Below are 17,580 nucleotides of genomic sequence, written 5' to 3'. Positions count from 1 at the left end.
TGAAAAAAGATCAACTTACTGAAATGCAAGGAAGTGGACATGTTCAAATGGAATTTGAACAATTAGAATTGCAACAACTCTGGTGTTCACAGTTACAACGTTATCCAGAGTTGGCTAACGGAGCACTGCAGTTACTCTTACACTTTGCTACCACCTACTTGTGTGAAATGGGATTTTCATCGCTTTTGCATATAAAAACTAAAGCGAGAAATCGCTTAAATGCAAGTGACGACTTACGCGTATGTCTTTCAAAACAGGAACCTCGCTTCGCCAGTATAATAATGAATAAACAACAACAGACTAGTCATTAATAAAAATAACATTGTTTTGTATTTATATAAGATGCACAATGTTTTTTAAACAATAAGTTTTGCAAAAAATGTATTTTTCTAGACTAAAAAAATTAAAACACATTTTTTTTGGGGGTGCGGAGATATATTTTCAGATTCAATGGGGTGCGACTTGCTAGAAAAGTTAAGAAACACTGCTCTACAGCATATATGAGCACTTAAAAGCTAGTACAGAACAATCTCAGAAAACATCATATTATAATAGGCTGACATGTGGGAAAGGAAGCTCACTGATCATATGAGGAGGCAGCTTCTCACCGTCCAAAGAATGCAACTATTGATAATATGCAAAGGTTACAGAACATCCCCAACTGCAGCACTGCATGTGCTGGCAGGTATTCCTCCACTGAACCTTCTAGTGGAAAGGTTAGGTTATTTAATTACGGCAAAACCTCGGATGCCTTCGTGGAGAACTTTCTAAGGGAAACTGCCTTGTATACACGTTACACATGGGGAAAACCACGAAAACACCCATGCAGCCACCCTGTTTGCGGGATTCGAACCTCGGTTCTAGTGGAAAGAGAATCATCATTAGTAAGGACACTGCACCTGGAAGATAACGTCTTTCTGTGGCAAAAGATACATGTACCATACAGACTACAAGAAGTACATTGGACACCCTGAAGATACGGACTTATCGCACACAGTATACCTGCAATACACCTCGCCAGATGAGAAAGGCCTAGCTATATATACAGATGGCTCAACGACAGAGAATGGCACAGGCTGTGCCTACTGTGTACTCCAAGAGTAAAAACTTGGTAAAGATGACTACAAAGCAAAAATATCGTCTTTTAGGCAGAGCTTCTAGCATTAAAAGCAACCATCAATTTGGAAAAGTAACAATTAACAACAAAGGCCAATATATATAGCAACTCTGCCTCAAGTTTAGAGGCCATCTGAGGGCATAAGACAAGGAGTCCTTTAGTGCAAGATATAAAAAAATTCTCCTAAGGATTTCACCAGATGAGAGACCCAATCTGATCTGGGTTCCAGCTCATGTGGGTATTACAGGCAATGAAGAGACAGACTTGCTTGTCAAATCTGCAGCCAAGACTCCAGTAAACTGGAAACCCCATAAGTGTGCTACAGTCTTATTAAAAAAAAATTAATAGCCTTGTACAAGAATGGCAAAAAAGATGGGAAAGGGAGAGCCCAGGGAGGAGAGCCTACAAGTTCTTTCCAAAGGTTTCATGCTCAATTAAAACATACAGTGGCACACAAACGCATTTCTACACTGGCCATGGTTCCTTCCCACATTGTCTTAAGAGATTCAGCAAATGCGACTCTGAATTATGTGAATGTGATGTGGTAGGTGATGCAGATCACTACCTCTTCAACTGCCCACACACCGATAAATTGCATTTAAAAACACCAAGCAGTGAATACTGGCAGCAATGGCCAGAGAATACCAGGGTTCATATACATTTCCTTACATGATAATTAAGGACTTTTTAAGGACTTTTAAGGACCATCAAAGAAAAAATTAAGGACCTATCAGCAAACAAAAAAAATGAATAGAATAAAGCAATTATCCATACAACCGACTTCACGCTTGTAATTTCACTTTAAGAAACTAACAGAAGTGTGTATTATGCACTATTATTAAATTCACTTTAATACTTACCATAAAACAATTTTGAAAAGCACTATTATTAAATTCACTTTAATACTTACCATAAAACAATTTTGAAAATTAAACTAACTCCCTACAAGTTATGAAGTAGATAACATTAAATTAGGAACACAATTTCTTGAAAAACATGTATAAGTGTATTTTACACTAATCACAGTCACTATTTTAGAGATTTACATGATTATTATTTAACTTATTTGATATTTATTTAAACACAGTGAACTACTATTATAATCACAATGTAAGAATATTTTGCAGATTAAAATAACTGATTTGTAAACATACAATTTATTTCCTTGGTTTTTTGAAAGATACTAGAATAATAAACTGTACAATAAAAGATACAAAACATTTGTGCTTTTTTTAAATCTGAAATCTTTTCAGCTATTTTAACATCTAATTTATTTATGTCTATTTCCTTTTCTTTAACTATTCTTCTACGTTCATTTGCTTTGATAAACAAATCAATGTTCCTGCTGGTCTCAGCTTCATCTGCTAAAGCATCTACTTCTTCATTAATATCTTTAATGTCCCTCTGAAGAAATTTTTTCTTCTGCTTCATATAATCAATTTCTTCCTCAATAATATTTCTTTTCCTCTTTGAATTTTCAGATTTAGTTAAAGATTTTTGTTCTTCTAAATACTGAACTTCTAAATAAGGAACTCCACTTCTTGCAGAAGCTGCTGCTGATCTCATTTCTTTATTAATTTCGATATTAAGAATACCTCCAGAAAATTTTATGTAATCAAATACTGTGCGTTGAAAAATGTATGATAAGTCACTTAAATTTTCAATTTCAATTGCTTTATTTACAGAGAAGCCCCTTTCCACAAAGGCCTGTTCATGTGACAAGATAAGAATACTTCTCACAGTGAATACTTGAATAGTGAAAATATACATTTTTTGCTATATATATATAATTTATTTCCTAAACAATATTTATTAATTGATTATATTATCTCCTAAGTTTAATTAAAGTAGAATTATTTTAAAAGAGTGAATCCATACTGGTAAGTTATATTTTGAAAGATGTATATATATATATATGTAATAATAAAATCACAAGAAAAAGATGGAACACTGTCATTGCATGATTAGACCCATATTGAAGAAGATTTTTGATTGCATAGTATTTAAAGAATTTGGCAGTCGAGGCAGTTTTAATTCTATTTTTATTTCCAATTGATATTTGTGACCACAATCACTTGGCACTCTAGTCGTACCTTTCCACAGAAGATTTACATTTTTGATATTGTTGAGATAGAAAGCAAGCCAGCGAAATTACATCTTAGCACGGTAGCGAGCAAAAGCTGAAGTGCGTAGTTATGCAAGATGGAGGCACGCGAAGAGAAAAGTTTTGGTTTACAAGGACAGTTTCAGTTCCATCAGATTACGTCATCAAAGCTGCGCCGATCATAGAGTGATCTAGAAATGACGCAATGCAAAGAAGTTATTACGATTTTAGAATAAAGAGGAAGAATTAATGTTTTTAGTTATTCTGATTCATATAATTTTATCTTACATATTCCCCCCTTCAAAAAGAAAAAGGCGTAGCGACAGAGAAGCCTTTTTAAAGAGAAAGAGTTAAAGCACAAATTAAAAAAAATATAAATAAATAATAAAATTTGGATCCTGTAAAGTATTATTTATAAATATCAATTTTTTTTAATAAATTTTTAATTTTTAGAGTCCTATTGAATTTTTCAGCATTTCAGTCCAAAAGTCTTTTTGTTCGAGAGTTCACATAATCATAATTCTTCAGGGAAGGTTCTTGTTGTTAGAGAATATCACGAAATACACTTTTACATAATCATTACTTATAATTAAATGTAAAGCACATAAATATTTATGATACTTATTTCTATACTGATAAATTATAATTTAACATCAGATTTTCAGAATTTATGGTTTCACCGTTATCATCTTTCATTTACAATTCCTTTATTTACCATGCTGGAAGGCCTCGCAATACTTCTAAACAAACATATCCATCAATAGGGCTGTCCTCTTGAGCTAACCAGTGTGTTCTAGGCACTGGTGGCCCAGGGTGCCTAGGCAGTTACATGAAAAGGCCTCCGTTCCTTGCATTAAGGTAACTGGCCTTTGAGAACTGCACTAATACATTCCATAATAAAAATATATAATAATAATAATATAAAAAATTTACATGCATTCATAAAATGAGAGCCTCCAACATTATCTTGCATGAAGAGGGTAAAAGGAACAACTGTACAGAGGTAATAACAGGCCTCTGAAGGAACCAATACTCCCTCGACATACACTATACTTAACATACAATCACCCATAAATTTTAACATGCATTTACCATAATTTCATATTACTTATCTGTACTAATTTCACTTATTTTTAACATCTTTATCTTTAGAATAATTATAAAATTCGTATTCAAAATTCTCAACAAAATTTCAAAAACATAAAAACTTATCTTAATATCCTTCTCTATGAATAATTTAAATAGCTTAAAATTAATTACTTAATTTGCTCACACATAATTATGAAAAATTAGAAACATCAATGAACAAGAAAGAATTTCAGATTTTCTCAAAACAAATTACAGAAATTTTAACCAAAGTTGAAATGAAAACTATAGAATCCGCAGCACATTCAATAATTTAGTTCCTGAGCTAGATTCACACGAATGTAACAATTTTTGAGCTGTTGAAAAAGCGGAAGTGCAAATAATTTTCTGTCACACATACTTGCAAACACTAACTCGGATCGACCTTGAACCCGCTGTAATGCTGAATTCCTAAACGGTAATTCACTGATGATTTAAAGCACTTTTTTTTTCTAAATATTGTAGAGATCGGCAAGCAAATTCAATATTCCTTTTTACTATCATTCGAACTTCTCAATTTATCGAGATATTACTTTCAATCTGTAAACACTACGCGTGATTATTTATTGAAGCACTTGCAAAACACCACAGCAGAAGAATGATCTGTTATTTTTTAAGCACTGAAAAAACAAACTTGATGATTCACTTCTTTCACATTATCTTGGAGTTATCACAAAACGATGATTTGAAGAGCTGAATTAAATTTTCCATTGAGGTTTCAGGCTGCAGGAAACTATCCTTACCGGCTTAATTGTAATAATAAAATCACAAGAAAAAGACCGAACACTGTCATTGCGTGATTAGACCCATATTGAAGAAGATTTTTGATTGCGTAGTATTTAAAGAACTTGGCAGTCGAGGCAGTTTTAATTCCACTTTTATTTCCAATTGATATTTGTGGCCACAATCACTTGGCACTCTAGTCGTGCCTTTCCACAGAAGATTTACATTTTTGATATTGTTGAGATAGAAAGCAAGCCAGCGAAATTACACCTTAGCACAGTAGCGAGCAAAAGCTGAAGTGCGTAGTTATGCAAGATGGAGGCACGCAAAGAGAAAAGTTTTGGTTTACAAGGACAGTTTCAGTTCCATCAGATTACGTCATCAGAGCTGCGCCGATCATAGAGTGATCTAGAAATGACGCAATGCAAAGAAGTTATTACGATTTTAGAATAAAGAGGAAGAATTAATGTTTTTAGTTATTCTGATTCATATAATTTTATCTTACATATATATATACATCTTATCTGTATATATATATATATATATACACAGTACAAAGTCCGAGATCCGGACACCGGACATTCAATATCTGGAATGATCTAAAATCCGGACCTCAAAGCCACCACCAACCAATTTTTTATGGCTTTTTTGAAGGGAAGGGGTATGCTTTACGCACGCGCATTAGATTTTTTTCCTCATCATAAAAAAACACGTAAGAAATCCCGATTCTTAATCTCAGTTTGGCGCTAAATAAAATATCTCATTATAGAATAAATAATTATTTTAGCATAAATTTGTGTGATTAGTAAATTGACTCCATAGCTGCGTATCTGCTTGGCATAATCTCAAACCGAAACATTTGTTAATTTTACACCAACTAATATTTTATATCCTTGATGCCGAAATCGTGAGTCATTATTTATTGTATTTTGCTTTCATCACCGCATGTTTATCAACGGATGACAACTTGAGTTATGAATCATGCAGCGACGCCAAATAACAGAGTATTATCCGATTACAGATTTAAGTTTTAATGCGCTAAAATGTTGACAAGGGGAGATTTATCAGAAATTTCTTTCCTTATGCTAAAAATAGATTTTGTTAATGATACTCATAGGACAAACGATTATATTTAGTGCTATTTGAATTAAGAATAACTCATGATTCTCACATAATTCTCATGATTATTCACATAAAGCCAGAACCAGCGCCAGATCTCGCATGGCCGCAGCAGGCGGCAGAATTTAGCGAAGTTAAACAGAAGTTTTTCATTGGGATGACAATGCCCAATCATCAATCAATTAACGGAGGGCGAAATCTATAGTATGGTTCTAAATCCAGAAAATACAGCTACCGATAGTGAAGAAAGTAACAGAGAGGTTACTGAACGAGAAAAAATTTTGATTGACAAGTTATTCGGAATTCTCGACACAGCAATTACAGGACTTGAACAAAGGAACTTAATAACTGAATAAGAAATTATATGTCTTAGTATCAGTCTAAAGTATTAGCAGAGAAAAGAAATCAAACAACTCACATTGAAAGAAATGTTTAATAAAGTAAACCTATAAATATTAAGCTCTTTTTTTTTTTTTTTTTGTAAATTTTGATACCGTTTAAATCATAAATGCTTCATTATTTCATAAATCACAATTTCATATTTTCAATTTTATAATTTCTACGTGCCATCTTAGTAGATTTAAAATGATCTAATATCCGGAAAAATCTCAAATCTGGGATCGCCGAAGTCCCGACGAGTCCAGACCTCGGACTTTGTACTGTATATATATATATATAATACGGAATGTATATTTTCTGTTAAACTTCTACCCAATAACTTTAGTAATTCATGAAAGTTAATTTTGCGTCTAGTTAATTCAGGTAAATTAGTTTCAATTAGTTGTTTTCAGCTTTAAAAATATTAAAAAATTTTTAATTAGTTAGTTATTTTCAAATAATAATTGTATCACCATTAGCAAAAATTATGCATTACTATCAACAACATAGGTTTAAACCAAATACTTAATTGTCTATTGAAGCTTCAAAACGTATTTCCGAACTTCACTTTTTCTCGGCTAGCGTTGCCGAATTTGCCCTTGGCGACCTAAAATCAAAATGGAGCCAACAGATTTCCCGCGAAATCGATAACAGACCCTCTGCAGAAATAAACTCATAATCCCGATATCCAATACATATAGTATGTGCAAAAGAGAATAAACTCCGTAGAAGGTGATACAAAATTAATTTATGGCTTAATTGAAACAAACACAGAAATTAAGCTAAGCAAAACCGTGTAAAAACAAATTGAAATGATAAAACGAAACTTAATTTTCATGTGAATTTTCAGCACTGACTCTCCCATTCTAGAAATTTCAATTTGTTTCAAACAAAGACCACATTTAAGGATTGCCATCCATCAATATCCAGTCTTTGTAGTCAGCTTGATGAAGCCACAGTTTATTGAAAATGCACTTTCCAGGCATCTCATTCCTATTGGCGTCGGAAGGGTTGTGGCTTTCCAGGTTGGAATTGCTCTGATTTTGGCAAATATTTTCAGAATCCCCTCCCCCTTTTTTTTCTCGAGCACCTTCATCATCACTTTCGCCTCTTAAAGAACTTCCGGCTTCATGCTTTCGTCACAATCTGCCTAAATTTATGGATAACACCTGTTTCGAAAGATTGGGTGAATAGCCAATCAGACACTGATACTTTCGTTCGGGTAGCTAATTGTTTTTCTTTTATCGTTTGCAACGCAAATCCGCCAACAGATTGGTTAAGAGCCGTGTAATTTTAATTCCATATTCATGAGAAATCATAATTCACACTTAGAATGGCAATAATTAGAAATGATAAGAAATGTCAAATGAGCAAAATTAAGGACCGTTTATTCATTTTGGCCAAAATTAAGGACTTTTAAGGACCAAAAATCATTTTTGAAAAAATTATGGGCTTTTAAGGACCGTACAAACCCTGGAATACCAGTGGCAACAAGCAGGCAAAAACTAAGATAGTGGAGGTGATCAGGCTATGCTTAGCAAGGTATTAAGAAATCCCCCCTTGAGAACTGGATCTGTGCATCATAATTTCAATAGCAAATCAAAATGGTGGGGAAAAGCCTCGCAAAAGTGGAGTACATTGAACTGATAAGGGAGCAGCAGATTAGTGTAATTGTCTCTTGCAGTAAAATCCAACTAATTGAACAGTAACAAAGATACTCCCTTGATCAGTACTACAAATATAACAGCAGTTGCAGGTTTCCCAAGCAAATCAGCTAAGGTACCAGAAAATTGAGTGACGTAACTTCCTACCCAGTTTAAGCCAGATAGTACTACAAAAACTGAAAATCAACATTAGAAAAATAGCTTCCATAGAATAGTAACTGGACTGTAAGAGCAAACACTATTATAATATGTAAAGCAGTTAAAAATGACATTGAAAATACAGTAAATGTGTAACTGAATTACAAGTTTACTTATTATTACAAGATTATCTCAGTACAAGAATACAAGAATTACAAGATTTTCTCAGTAAAAGCATTGTAAATTACAAGATTATCTCAGTAAAAGCATTGTAAATATGAATTCAGATAATGTTTAAATGTGCATATAACTCTCATGATTATATCTAACTATCTCATGTAAATTGTACAAGATAATGTCTGAAATTAACATAGCTATGCTTATACACAGGCCTTGTACGCCCATGTAATATTTAAATTTTTTATATTGAAGAAATAATCTCTTCTGCCAAGATGACTATTAACACTGTAAGACTTTTACAACAGAGTCTGGTCAGTGGCTATCTCAGGTGGCGCTCAGTATTTATCAGCAAGTTAAATTAAATATGAAGTTTTTATTCAGATCTTTCTAAACTCTTACTGGTTGTATTTCTATACTTACGACATACTAATAAAAATATATCCCTGATAGTTTTGACTTCATAGAAGTTTCAAATCTGCTGTTCACAATTAAAAATAATAATGTTTCCCAAATTAAAATGTTAAAATAGATTGTTGAAAAGTTAAGACATCTAAAAGCTATCACAAAGCTTTCAAAAGAAATTTGCAATGTTAAATTTCTACATCAGTTTCAATAAAAATTAAATAAAAGAATCTGTTCAAGAAATAGCAATTGATTCTAAAAATTAAAACTTTAAAAATAGATATTTAGATATTAAGCACAGTTTAACATTTAAACATCCATTTTTTAAAAGCAATTTTTTGGGTTCATTCAATATGATATCAATTATGAAAAGTTACCAAAATACATATTTTATTAAATGATTATATAACTTCTTATTTTGGCGAACTACCAGCATAATGGTATTATAACAAAGATGAAATTTTGGATATTTCCCCATTATTTGCAATAAGAATGAAAATATATGATAATTCCAGCTGATTTTGCCATAGCATGATAAGCAATGGAAAATAAGAAAAGATCATATACAGGACTCAAAAATATAAAGCTAGTATTATACCTTATTTAACTTTTGGAAGTTAAATAAGATAAAAATGTTAAGTTTCATACACCTGAAATTTAAATAAATATGACTTATTATGCAAATCTACAATTTTCAGTTCCCAATGATAATCCACTATTAAATTTGCACTAATTTGCACACAGGTTTCTTCAAATGTTATTTGCCCTCTTCCTAGATACAAAAAATTATTACCTAAGATATGAGTTATTGGTATTAATCTCATTTGATCTCATTATTAATTTAATGATAAAAAATGAAAACTTGCATTGCAGATTGAAGACAAAATAAATATTTCACATTTGAATGATAAAATATCAAATTTCTACACATTTTCTTACATCAGATTGTAGGCCAAGTTTTTGCTCAAGTTTTTGTCTATACTGATCCATACGCTCACTAAAATCTTTGTAGCTCTGATCAACAGAAGCAACCCATTGCTTTATTGCAGTCGCATGAGCATGACCTCTTTCCACTAAACTATCTGCAAGTTGAAGTAGCAGTCTCACTTTTTCCCTAGTTTCCTGCGAAAAGACATGGATTTAAAAAACCCATACATTTTACACATATCAGTTTTCAAGTAACATATTCATTATATAATTTTAAATACTTTGTTATACACAAAGGATTATATTAGTGAAAGAATTATATTAGTGCAAGATAAATAACAACCTTTGCATTCCCTTTGAATTCGTTGTACTCTTTCAAAAGGGATTTGGTTTCTTCAACATTTTCCCCTAATGTGCTACGATTGTCAAGATAATCTTCTCCTGTTTCCTGAATCCATTCTAAAGCCTTCAAAGAAAAATTTAATGAAATAAGTTGTTCAAAATAACCATACCTAATTCTAAAGAAGATTTGTTTAAGAAAGAAAAAAGGTTTATATCATATTTTAAGATTAATTTTTCATACAAAAATGCAAAAAAATAATAGCAGTACAGTCTATAATGGATTTCAAGAGACCAGAAGTTTGGTTCATCATAACTGATCCAATAAAAAAGATTATCTTACAAAAACGTGTAAAAATATAATGATGCATAAAGAAAAAAAGTGGATTTGTCCCATGTTACAAAAGAAGTGAATAATAAATCTAATTTAAAAATTATATCATATTTACTTGCAATTATTAAACATCTTGTTCATTCTTTTATCATAAGCATTTGTCCAGCATATTGGCAGATTGTGGCTTTGAGTGGAAACCATTTTAACAATGTTTTTTCAACATCTCTATGAACCACAATTCTCAACCTTTTCCAAGAACACAGATTTTTCCCATGAGCACAAATAATAGAGTTCCAATTTTTTCATATGGAATCAACTGTAGATTTGAATTTTTTTTTTTTTTTTTTGTCAGATATCAATTTGTCTACATCAATTGATCACATTTTGAATAATTTTCACCTTACCTTCATGCAGAAGGTTTATATTTACAGTTTGTCATCTGGATGAATTTTTGACACAGAAAGAGTATGCAGAGAATATCAGATTTGTTGAACATGTAAAAGCATTGGTCTTCTGGAAAATATAAAAGAGGAAGACAATTCCATCCCCTGTGAGTAAAAACACAATCATTCTCCTCAGGATATATTATGCTTGTAATGCAAAGATTTTCAATTATCTTTATTAAGAATATACTATGCCTTGCAAAAGACCACAAAGAAGCGAAAACCTGCATTTGGAGAATACAACTTGGGAAGCATTTATAATAAAAAAAAAAAAAAAAAGCTAGCAAGATCAAAATTTTTATTCCCTAAAAAAAAAGAATCAATTACAAAAACGCAGGCTCAAAAGATTCAATACTTGCTTCTTTCCTGAAGAGCAAAACTGTCAGAATTTCCACCATGGCATTAGCCTTGAATACAGCTCTGTCCAGCAGTTCAATCAAAGAATTTTAATGTAATCAGAAAGCCTATTCACACTTTTGGTTCAATAGGACAGTGTTCTAAGATAAAAGCTTATTATATCCTCTTTCTTCTACAGTTCAGTGTCACATCTATCTTGCATTGCTTTTCTTTAGAAAAATGGGGCAAAAATAAAAGAAAAATAACATAAAGGTGTTTTCTTTTATGGGTGGAATGTGGATGAAATGAAGATGCTAATATTCTAAACATGCAAGGGTTTAAAAATTCATAATTTCTTTATTAAAACTTGCAAAAATTCTAGAAAAATATAAAAAATACAAGAAAAAAGTTTCAGTTGAAGATATCCATACAGTTCATTATATCTGATTTTCATACTCTTGGAGAATTAAATACACTCTTTTGCAAAAAAAATCGAAGCACCGAGAAGGACTTTCATGAAGAAATTCGGTATGCGAAAACATCTTGATCGAACATGTAAATGATCAAAGTTTCAAGGTAAATGAACAGGAATTGCGGTCATTGGTTGTGTTTCTAGTGCTCAATTCGCAAAGTATAAAACCAGTAACAGAGGCAGAAAATTGATCTTTTTTGTTGCTGCCATTGTAATTCCGTAAAGAAGCAAATAAAGATGCCATTACAATGATATCGAAGACATACCAAGCAATAGACCGCCACCTGCAGCGTACGGCCACTGCTGTGCAAAGATGTGGGCAGCAATGGTTGCTACAATGGAAATTGCTGATGAAATGAAGGCTCTGGAAAGCCAAGGAGCACAAATCAGAGGCAAGATAGGATGATTGTTCGGCAGGCCCGAACTGATCCAATGGTATCCTTGTCGACTATTCAATGCACTACAGCCATGTCTATACCTCCCATGGTACCGTCCACGATCTCACGTCACTTGTCTGAGGCAGGCTTACACTCACAGAGGCCTTTAAGACATCTGCCTTTGACCTCACAACATCGGTGGAATCTTATGCAGTGGTGTCGCAGCTGATCATCATGGCTGCCATCGTATAGCGATGAATCCTGTTTCACTCCTGAAGCAGATGACCACTGTATTTGTGTCTGGAGAGGACGAGGCCAGCGGTCCAAATCAGCCTTTGTTTTACAAAGGCATACAGCCATAAGTCCTGGTGTGATGGTGTGGGGTGCTATTTCTTATGACAGCAGGTCATCTTTAGTCATCCTCCGTACATCTTTAACAGCTCAACGATATGTTGATACCATCTTGCGGTCGGTTGCATTACCCTTCATGGCAAGTCATCCTAGGGCCATTTTCCAACAAGATAATGCAAGGCCACATATCGCTCACATGTGCAGCTGATACTCTTCCTTGGCCAGCAAGGTCACCAGACCTTTCATCAATCAAGCATGTCTGGGACATGGTAGGCCGCCAGATTCAACCACCAGAAAATATCGATCGCAGATCTGGAGCGACAACTGATGAATGCCTGGCAGAATGTGTCAAAGGATGACATTCGGAACCTCTACCACTCCTTGCCTCAACGAATTCAAGCATGCATTGTCGCCAGGGGCGGTTCGACGAATTACTAATTTGAACACTCATTGGGTGATTGTAAGCCATGAGCAGGTACTATGACCTTGATTTTGTAATTGTTTTTGTTTAGTATTTTTTGTTACCAAACGAATTACTAGTGTGTCTTTGCAACAATAGATGGCGTTGCTTCCTGATGATTAAATTCTGGTTGCTATGGTAACGAACTTTGAACTCATAACTTATGTGATTTGTATTCTATTCCTTTTTGTTTTTTTTAATTGCTACAGTGCTTGAAGTGATGTGAGCTGTGTCGTCACATGGACGGCATTCCTTCTATTTCAAAGTGTTATGTAAAATAAAGTGATATACAGTCCGCTTACCTTTTTTTGTGAACTTATTCTTAGCATTCCTGGCCCGTAGCGACCGGAGAGAAGAGTTAGCGAGCTTTGGATATGATGTGGTTTATTCAAATATTAGCAAGTTAAATCACTTTCGATTTGTGGATTACACGTGTGGCATCTGTGGTGAAATCAGTTTCGATTTGTGGAATATTCCCGTGGCATGGTGTAGCGTAGAAACCTCAACATTGGGGTGAGTACGTTCCAATATTTCATCATCTTTTTTTTTAGAGTTGTTAGTATAATATTTATTGTTATTCATAATGGCTGATTTGAAACCAGTTTTAACTAAAAAGAAGGTTCTAAAAAGCAATATAACAACGTTTAAAGGCAAGGTAAATTCGAATTTAGAACAAGCAGAAATTTTAGAGGTAAAGTTGTTCAAAACGAAACTAAATGTTTTTAACAGTGAGCTTCGTTCTATTTATGAAGAAATATTTTTGTTGTGTCCCGAAAAAGATTGTGATACATTCATTAAGGAACAACAAACAGTACAAGAAACTTTAGATGAATTATGGATAACTATAAATAAAAAGTTACAGAAACTTTCCAGTGACTCTGTTATCGAAACAAGTAGTGTAGCAAAAGTAAATTTGTCTGATGTTCGATTACCAAAATTAGAACTTTCTACCTTTACAGGGGAAAATATAGATGAGTGGATTAGTTTCTATGATCTTTTTATGGCTAGTGTAGATAACAATCTGAATATTTCTAAACGTCAGAAGTTTCAATATTTAAAGGCTTCTTGTAAAAAACCGGCTCTGTCTATTATTGAGTCAATTCCTATTTCTGATGCTAATTATGATATAGCGTTGCAACTTTTACAGGAACTTTATTCTAATAAAAAAGAATTAACTAATGCATTAATCCGTAAAATGTTTAATTTTCCAAATGTTTCTGATTCAGCTCAAGCTATTTTACATTGTGTTGATGTAGTGAATGAATGTGTACACTCTTTGAGAACTCTTAAGCTAGAAGTTTCTGATCTTTCTGATGTTCTTTTTGTTTATCTGATAACTGAGAAATTAGATAAAAACATAAAATTTTGGTGGGAAAGAACTTTGAAAAAAGATGAATTAGGTATTTTAGATAATTTACTCGAGTTTCTAAAAGACCACGCTAGAACCCTTCAGAATAGTAGAAACCAATCTAAAGATTTTAGGAAATTTTCTAATTCCAAAGTAACATCTTTAGTGTCGAGTTAAAACAGTTGTATAATGTGCAAGGAAGATCATTCTCTTCAAAAATGTGCAGATATGTTTTTAAACTTAAGTGTCCAAAAAAAGAATTGAATTTGTTAAGAAACACAAACTTTGTTTTAATTGTTTATCTTCTCAGCCTCATTTAGTGAAAAACTGTCGTAGTTTACATAAATGTATGACGTGTAAGTTACCTCATCCTACTGTTCTTCATTTTGATCGAAATATCAAAACTAGTGAAAATGAGAAACCAAAACAAATGTCCTCACTCTCCCCTAGAGCAAAGTGTTCGTACCAAAGAATGAAGTCATTACAAATGCCACAACAAGTACAGGACAATTTAGTTATTCTAAAGGTGAAGCAAAACGTGTATTACTGTGTACTCCTCTCATTAAAGTTAGTGATTCCAATGGTAAAGCCATCCCTTGCAGGGCTTTACTAGACTGTGGTGGTGGAGCCAGCTTTATAAGTGAAGAGTGTGTCAGTAAACTAAAGTTAGGTAGATTTAACAAAAAAATTGAAGTATCATGCCTTGGTTCGTTCAACACCGTAACAAGTGGAGAAGTGGAATTAATTTTTACCCCGCACTTTGAGTCAAATTCCAAATTTCGAACATATGCATTTGTAATTCCAAGGATAACTTCAGCTGTGCCTAACGTGTCGCTTCCTTCTAAAATTGCAAATCATTTTGACGATCCAGTCTTAGCTGATCCTAAGTTCTATGAAAGAAAACCTATAGATATTTTGTTAGGTGTAAATGTATTTTTTACTATGCTTAAGGTAGACATCATAAAGAGAGGAGAATCATTACCCTTTGCAATTTGTTCTCAGTTGGGTTGGATCATTTCCGGGAACACTATTACTGATGATTCGAATCTAACTAACACTTTTACAGTGAATAAGCTTCAGTTGAATACAAACGAATTAGTTGAAAGATTTTGGTCTTTAGACTCCATTCCTGAAGTCAAACGTACTTCAAGTGAAGATAAAAAATGTGAAGATTTCTTTAAAACAACACACTTCCGTGATCAAAATGGTTGTTATGTAGTGAAACTTCCATTTAAAGAAAACCCTTCAAGGTTGGATAATTCTAAAGATCTTGCTTTATAAAGATTTAAATCTTTAGAGAGAAATCTCTTAAGATCTCCTGATACATGTGATATGTATAAACATTTCATGAAGGAATACCTGGATCTCGGTTACATGGAACCAGTCCGTAGTTCAGAGTCCCCAAGTCAGGCATACTACATGCCAACTTCCATTTAAAGAAAACCCTTCAAGGTTGGGTAATTCTAAAGATCTTGCTTTACAAAGATTTAAATCTTTAGAGAGAAATCTCTTAAGATCTCCTGATACATGTGATATGTATAAACATTTCATGAAGGAATACCTGGATCTCGGGCACATGGAACCAGTCCGTAGCTCAGAGTCCCCAAGTCAGGCATACTACATGCCACATCATGCAGTAATTAAGGAATCTAGCTCTATGAGTAAAATACGTGTGGTATTTAATGCTACTAGTAAGTCTTCATCAGGACTATCTCTTAACGACATATTGATGACAGGTCCCAGAATACAACAAGAGCTATTTCCAGTTTTGGTCAAATTCAGATGTTACCCAGTAGTTGTTACAGCTGATATCATGAAAATGTTTAGACAAATTCTAGTTAATGAAGAGGATAGAACCTTTCAAACTTTAACTTTAACGGGACAGTCCAAGTGATCCTATTCAAGAATTTCGACTTAATACTGTCACATACGGCACTGCCTCGGCTCCATATTTGGCTACTCGTGCTTTATACCAACTTGCTTACGATGAGCAGAATAACTACTCTTTAGCTTCGAAGGCTGTACTTCAAAACTTTTTTGTAGATGATTGTTTGGTAGGTGCTCAAAACACTGAAGAGTGCAAAAATCTAGTAAATCAACTCTTGCAAATGTTAGAACGTGGAGGATTTCTTTCGTGGAGGAACGTGGAGTAACTGCAATATAGAATGCATACCCATTTTTTCTATGACTAAATTCTATTACTTTATGTGTTGGTACTTTCAGTATTAAAGAAAACTGTACAAAATAAAAAAAGCCTTAATTTCTAAAGATGATAAAGAGGAAGAAATACCTTAAAAACTATTTTTAACAAGACAGAAAACTTATTAGTTATTAAATGAGCAACTGAGAACTATTTAAAACAGGAAAAAAAATTTTTTTTGTTTCCTATTTTACTTTGAATGTTTAATTATTATTAATAACCACATAAACCTAAAATTAAGTTTATGGAGAAATCACATTATTCTCTTTTAATTTTTTTTGCAGTGTATTTTTAATTTAAGCAGTATTGAATTTTTTTTCAAAATAAAGCTATTAGAATGATTACTTACTGCTTCTTTCCATTTTGATTATGGAACTAATTATTAATTAATTACCAATTATTTAATTAAAGGTTCTGACATTCAGCAACATTGTGGTCTTTACATTAACATCATGCAATTACGAATTTCATTATATGAAATTAATTGTATGGAAATATAAGATCAGTTTACAAATTATATTTGAATTGCAAAAGCATTTATGTATTACACTGAAAGTAGACATAAGAAGAAACTAACTACATACTGAAACATTACATTTATCTTGTCTGCTACTTATTTTAATATTATATTCATCAATATACATTTTTCATCTAAGGATTTCTAAAAATGCATAGCTCTTAAAAGCAGTTAATTTTAGGAAAAAGTACAAATCATGAATGACATAATACATATCCACAAATTTACTGTTAAGATATTTAATTCCCACATTAAAACTTTAACAAGAGAGAATTTGCCTTAAAACTGTTATTAATATTTATTATGTTAAAAAATAATATACTACTTTAACTTTTTAGTTGACATATTAGTCACACACACAATTAAAGAAGCTCAATTGTTGTTGAAGCTTTTGTTATATTAAAAAAATTTTTTTGAAACTTTCCTTGTTTTTAATACTATTTATCCTGTATTTGTTTCCCTGAATAAGAAAAGAAAATTTACTGAGCACTTGAAATTAGCACTATTTTTAAAAAGTTACTTACGA

The 17,580-nt window shown here is 32.7% G+C and overlaps 1 protein-coding gene across 3 annotated transcripts in view; it reads right to left on the bottom strand.

Annotated features, from left to right (window-relative positions):
* trio (trio Rho guanine nucleotide exchange factor) overlaps positions 1–17,580 on the bottom strand; it is a 220,188-nt gene that overhangs the window by 74,016 nt on the left and 128,592 nt on the right. For all 3 annotated transcript variants that reach the window (XR_015040424.1, XM_085813909.1, XM_085813910.1), the window contains exons 24-25: positions 10,221–10,343; positions 9,890–10,072 (exon numbers count right to left, since the gene is read on the bottom strand). Coding sequence is in view for 2 of the 3 variants with exons in the window: in XM_085813909.1 (XP_085670035.1) it covers positions 9,890–10,072; positions 10,221–10,343 (306 nt within the window). In the remaining variant the exon portion in view is untranslated. The remainder of the gene's footprint in view (positions 1–9,889; positions 10,073–10,220; positions 10,344–17,580) is intronic.

The sequence above is a fragment of the Stegodyphus dumicola genome, chromosome 3, assembly GCF_044657685.1.
Source record: "Stegodyphus dumicola isolate Sdum_Otavi_A_Nest chromosome 3, ASM4465768v1".
NCBI classification, from domain to species: Eukaryota; Metazoa; Arthropoda; class Arachnida; order Araneae; family Eresidae; genus Stegodyphus; species Stegodyphus dumicola.
The sequence above is the reverse complement of the archived record's forward strand: the minus strand, read 5'-3'. Positions and strand labels throughout refer to the sequence as shown.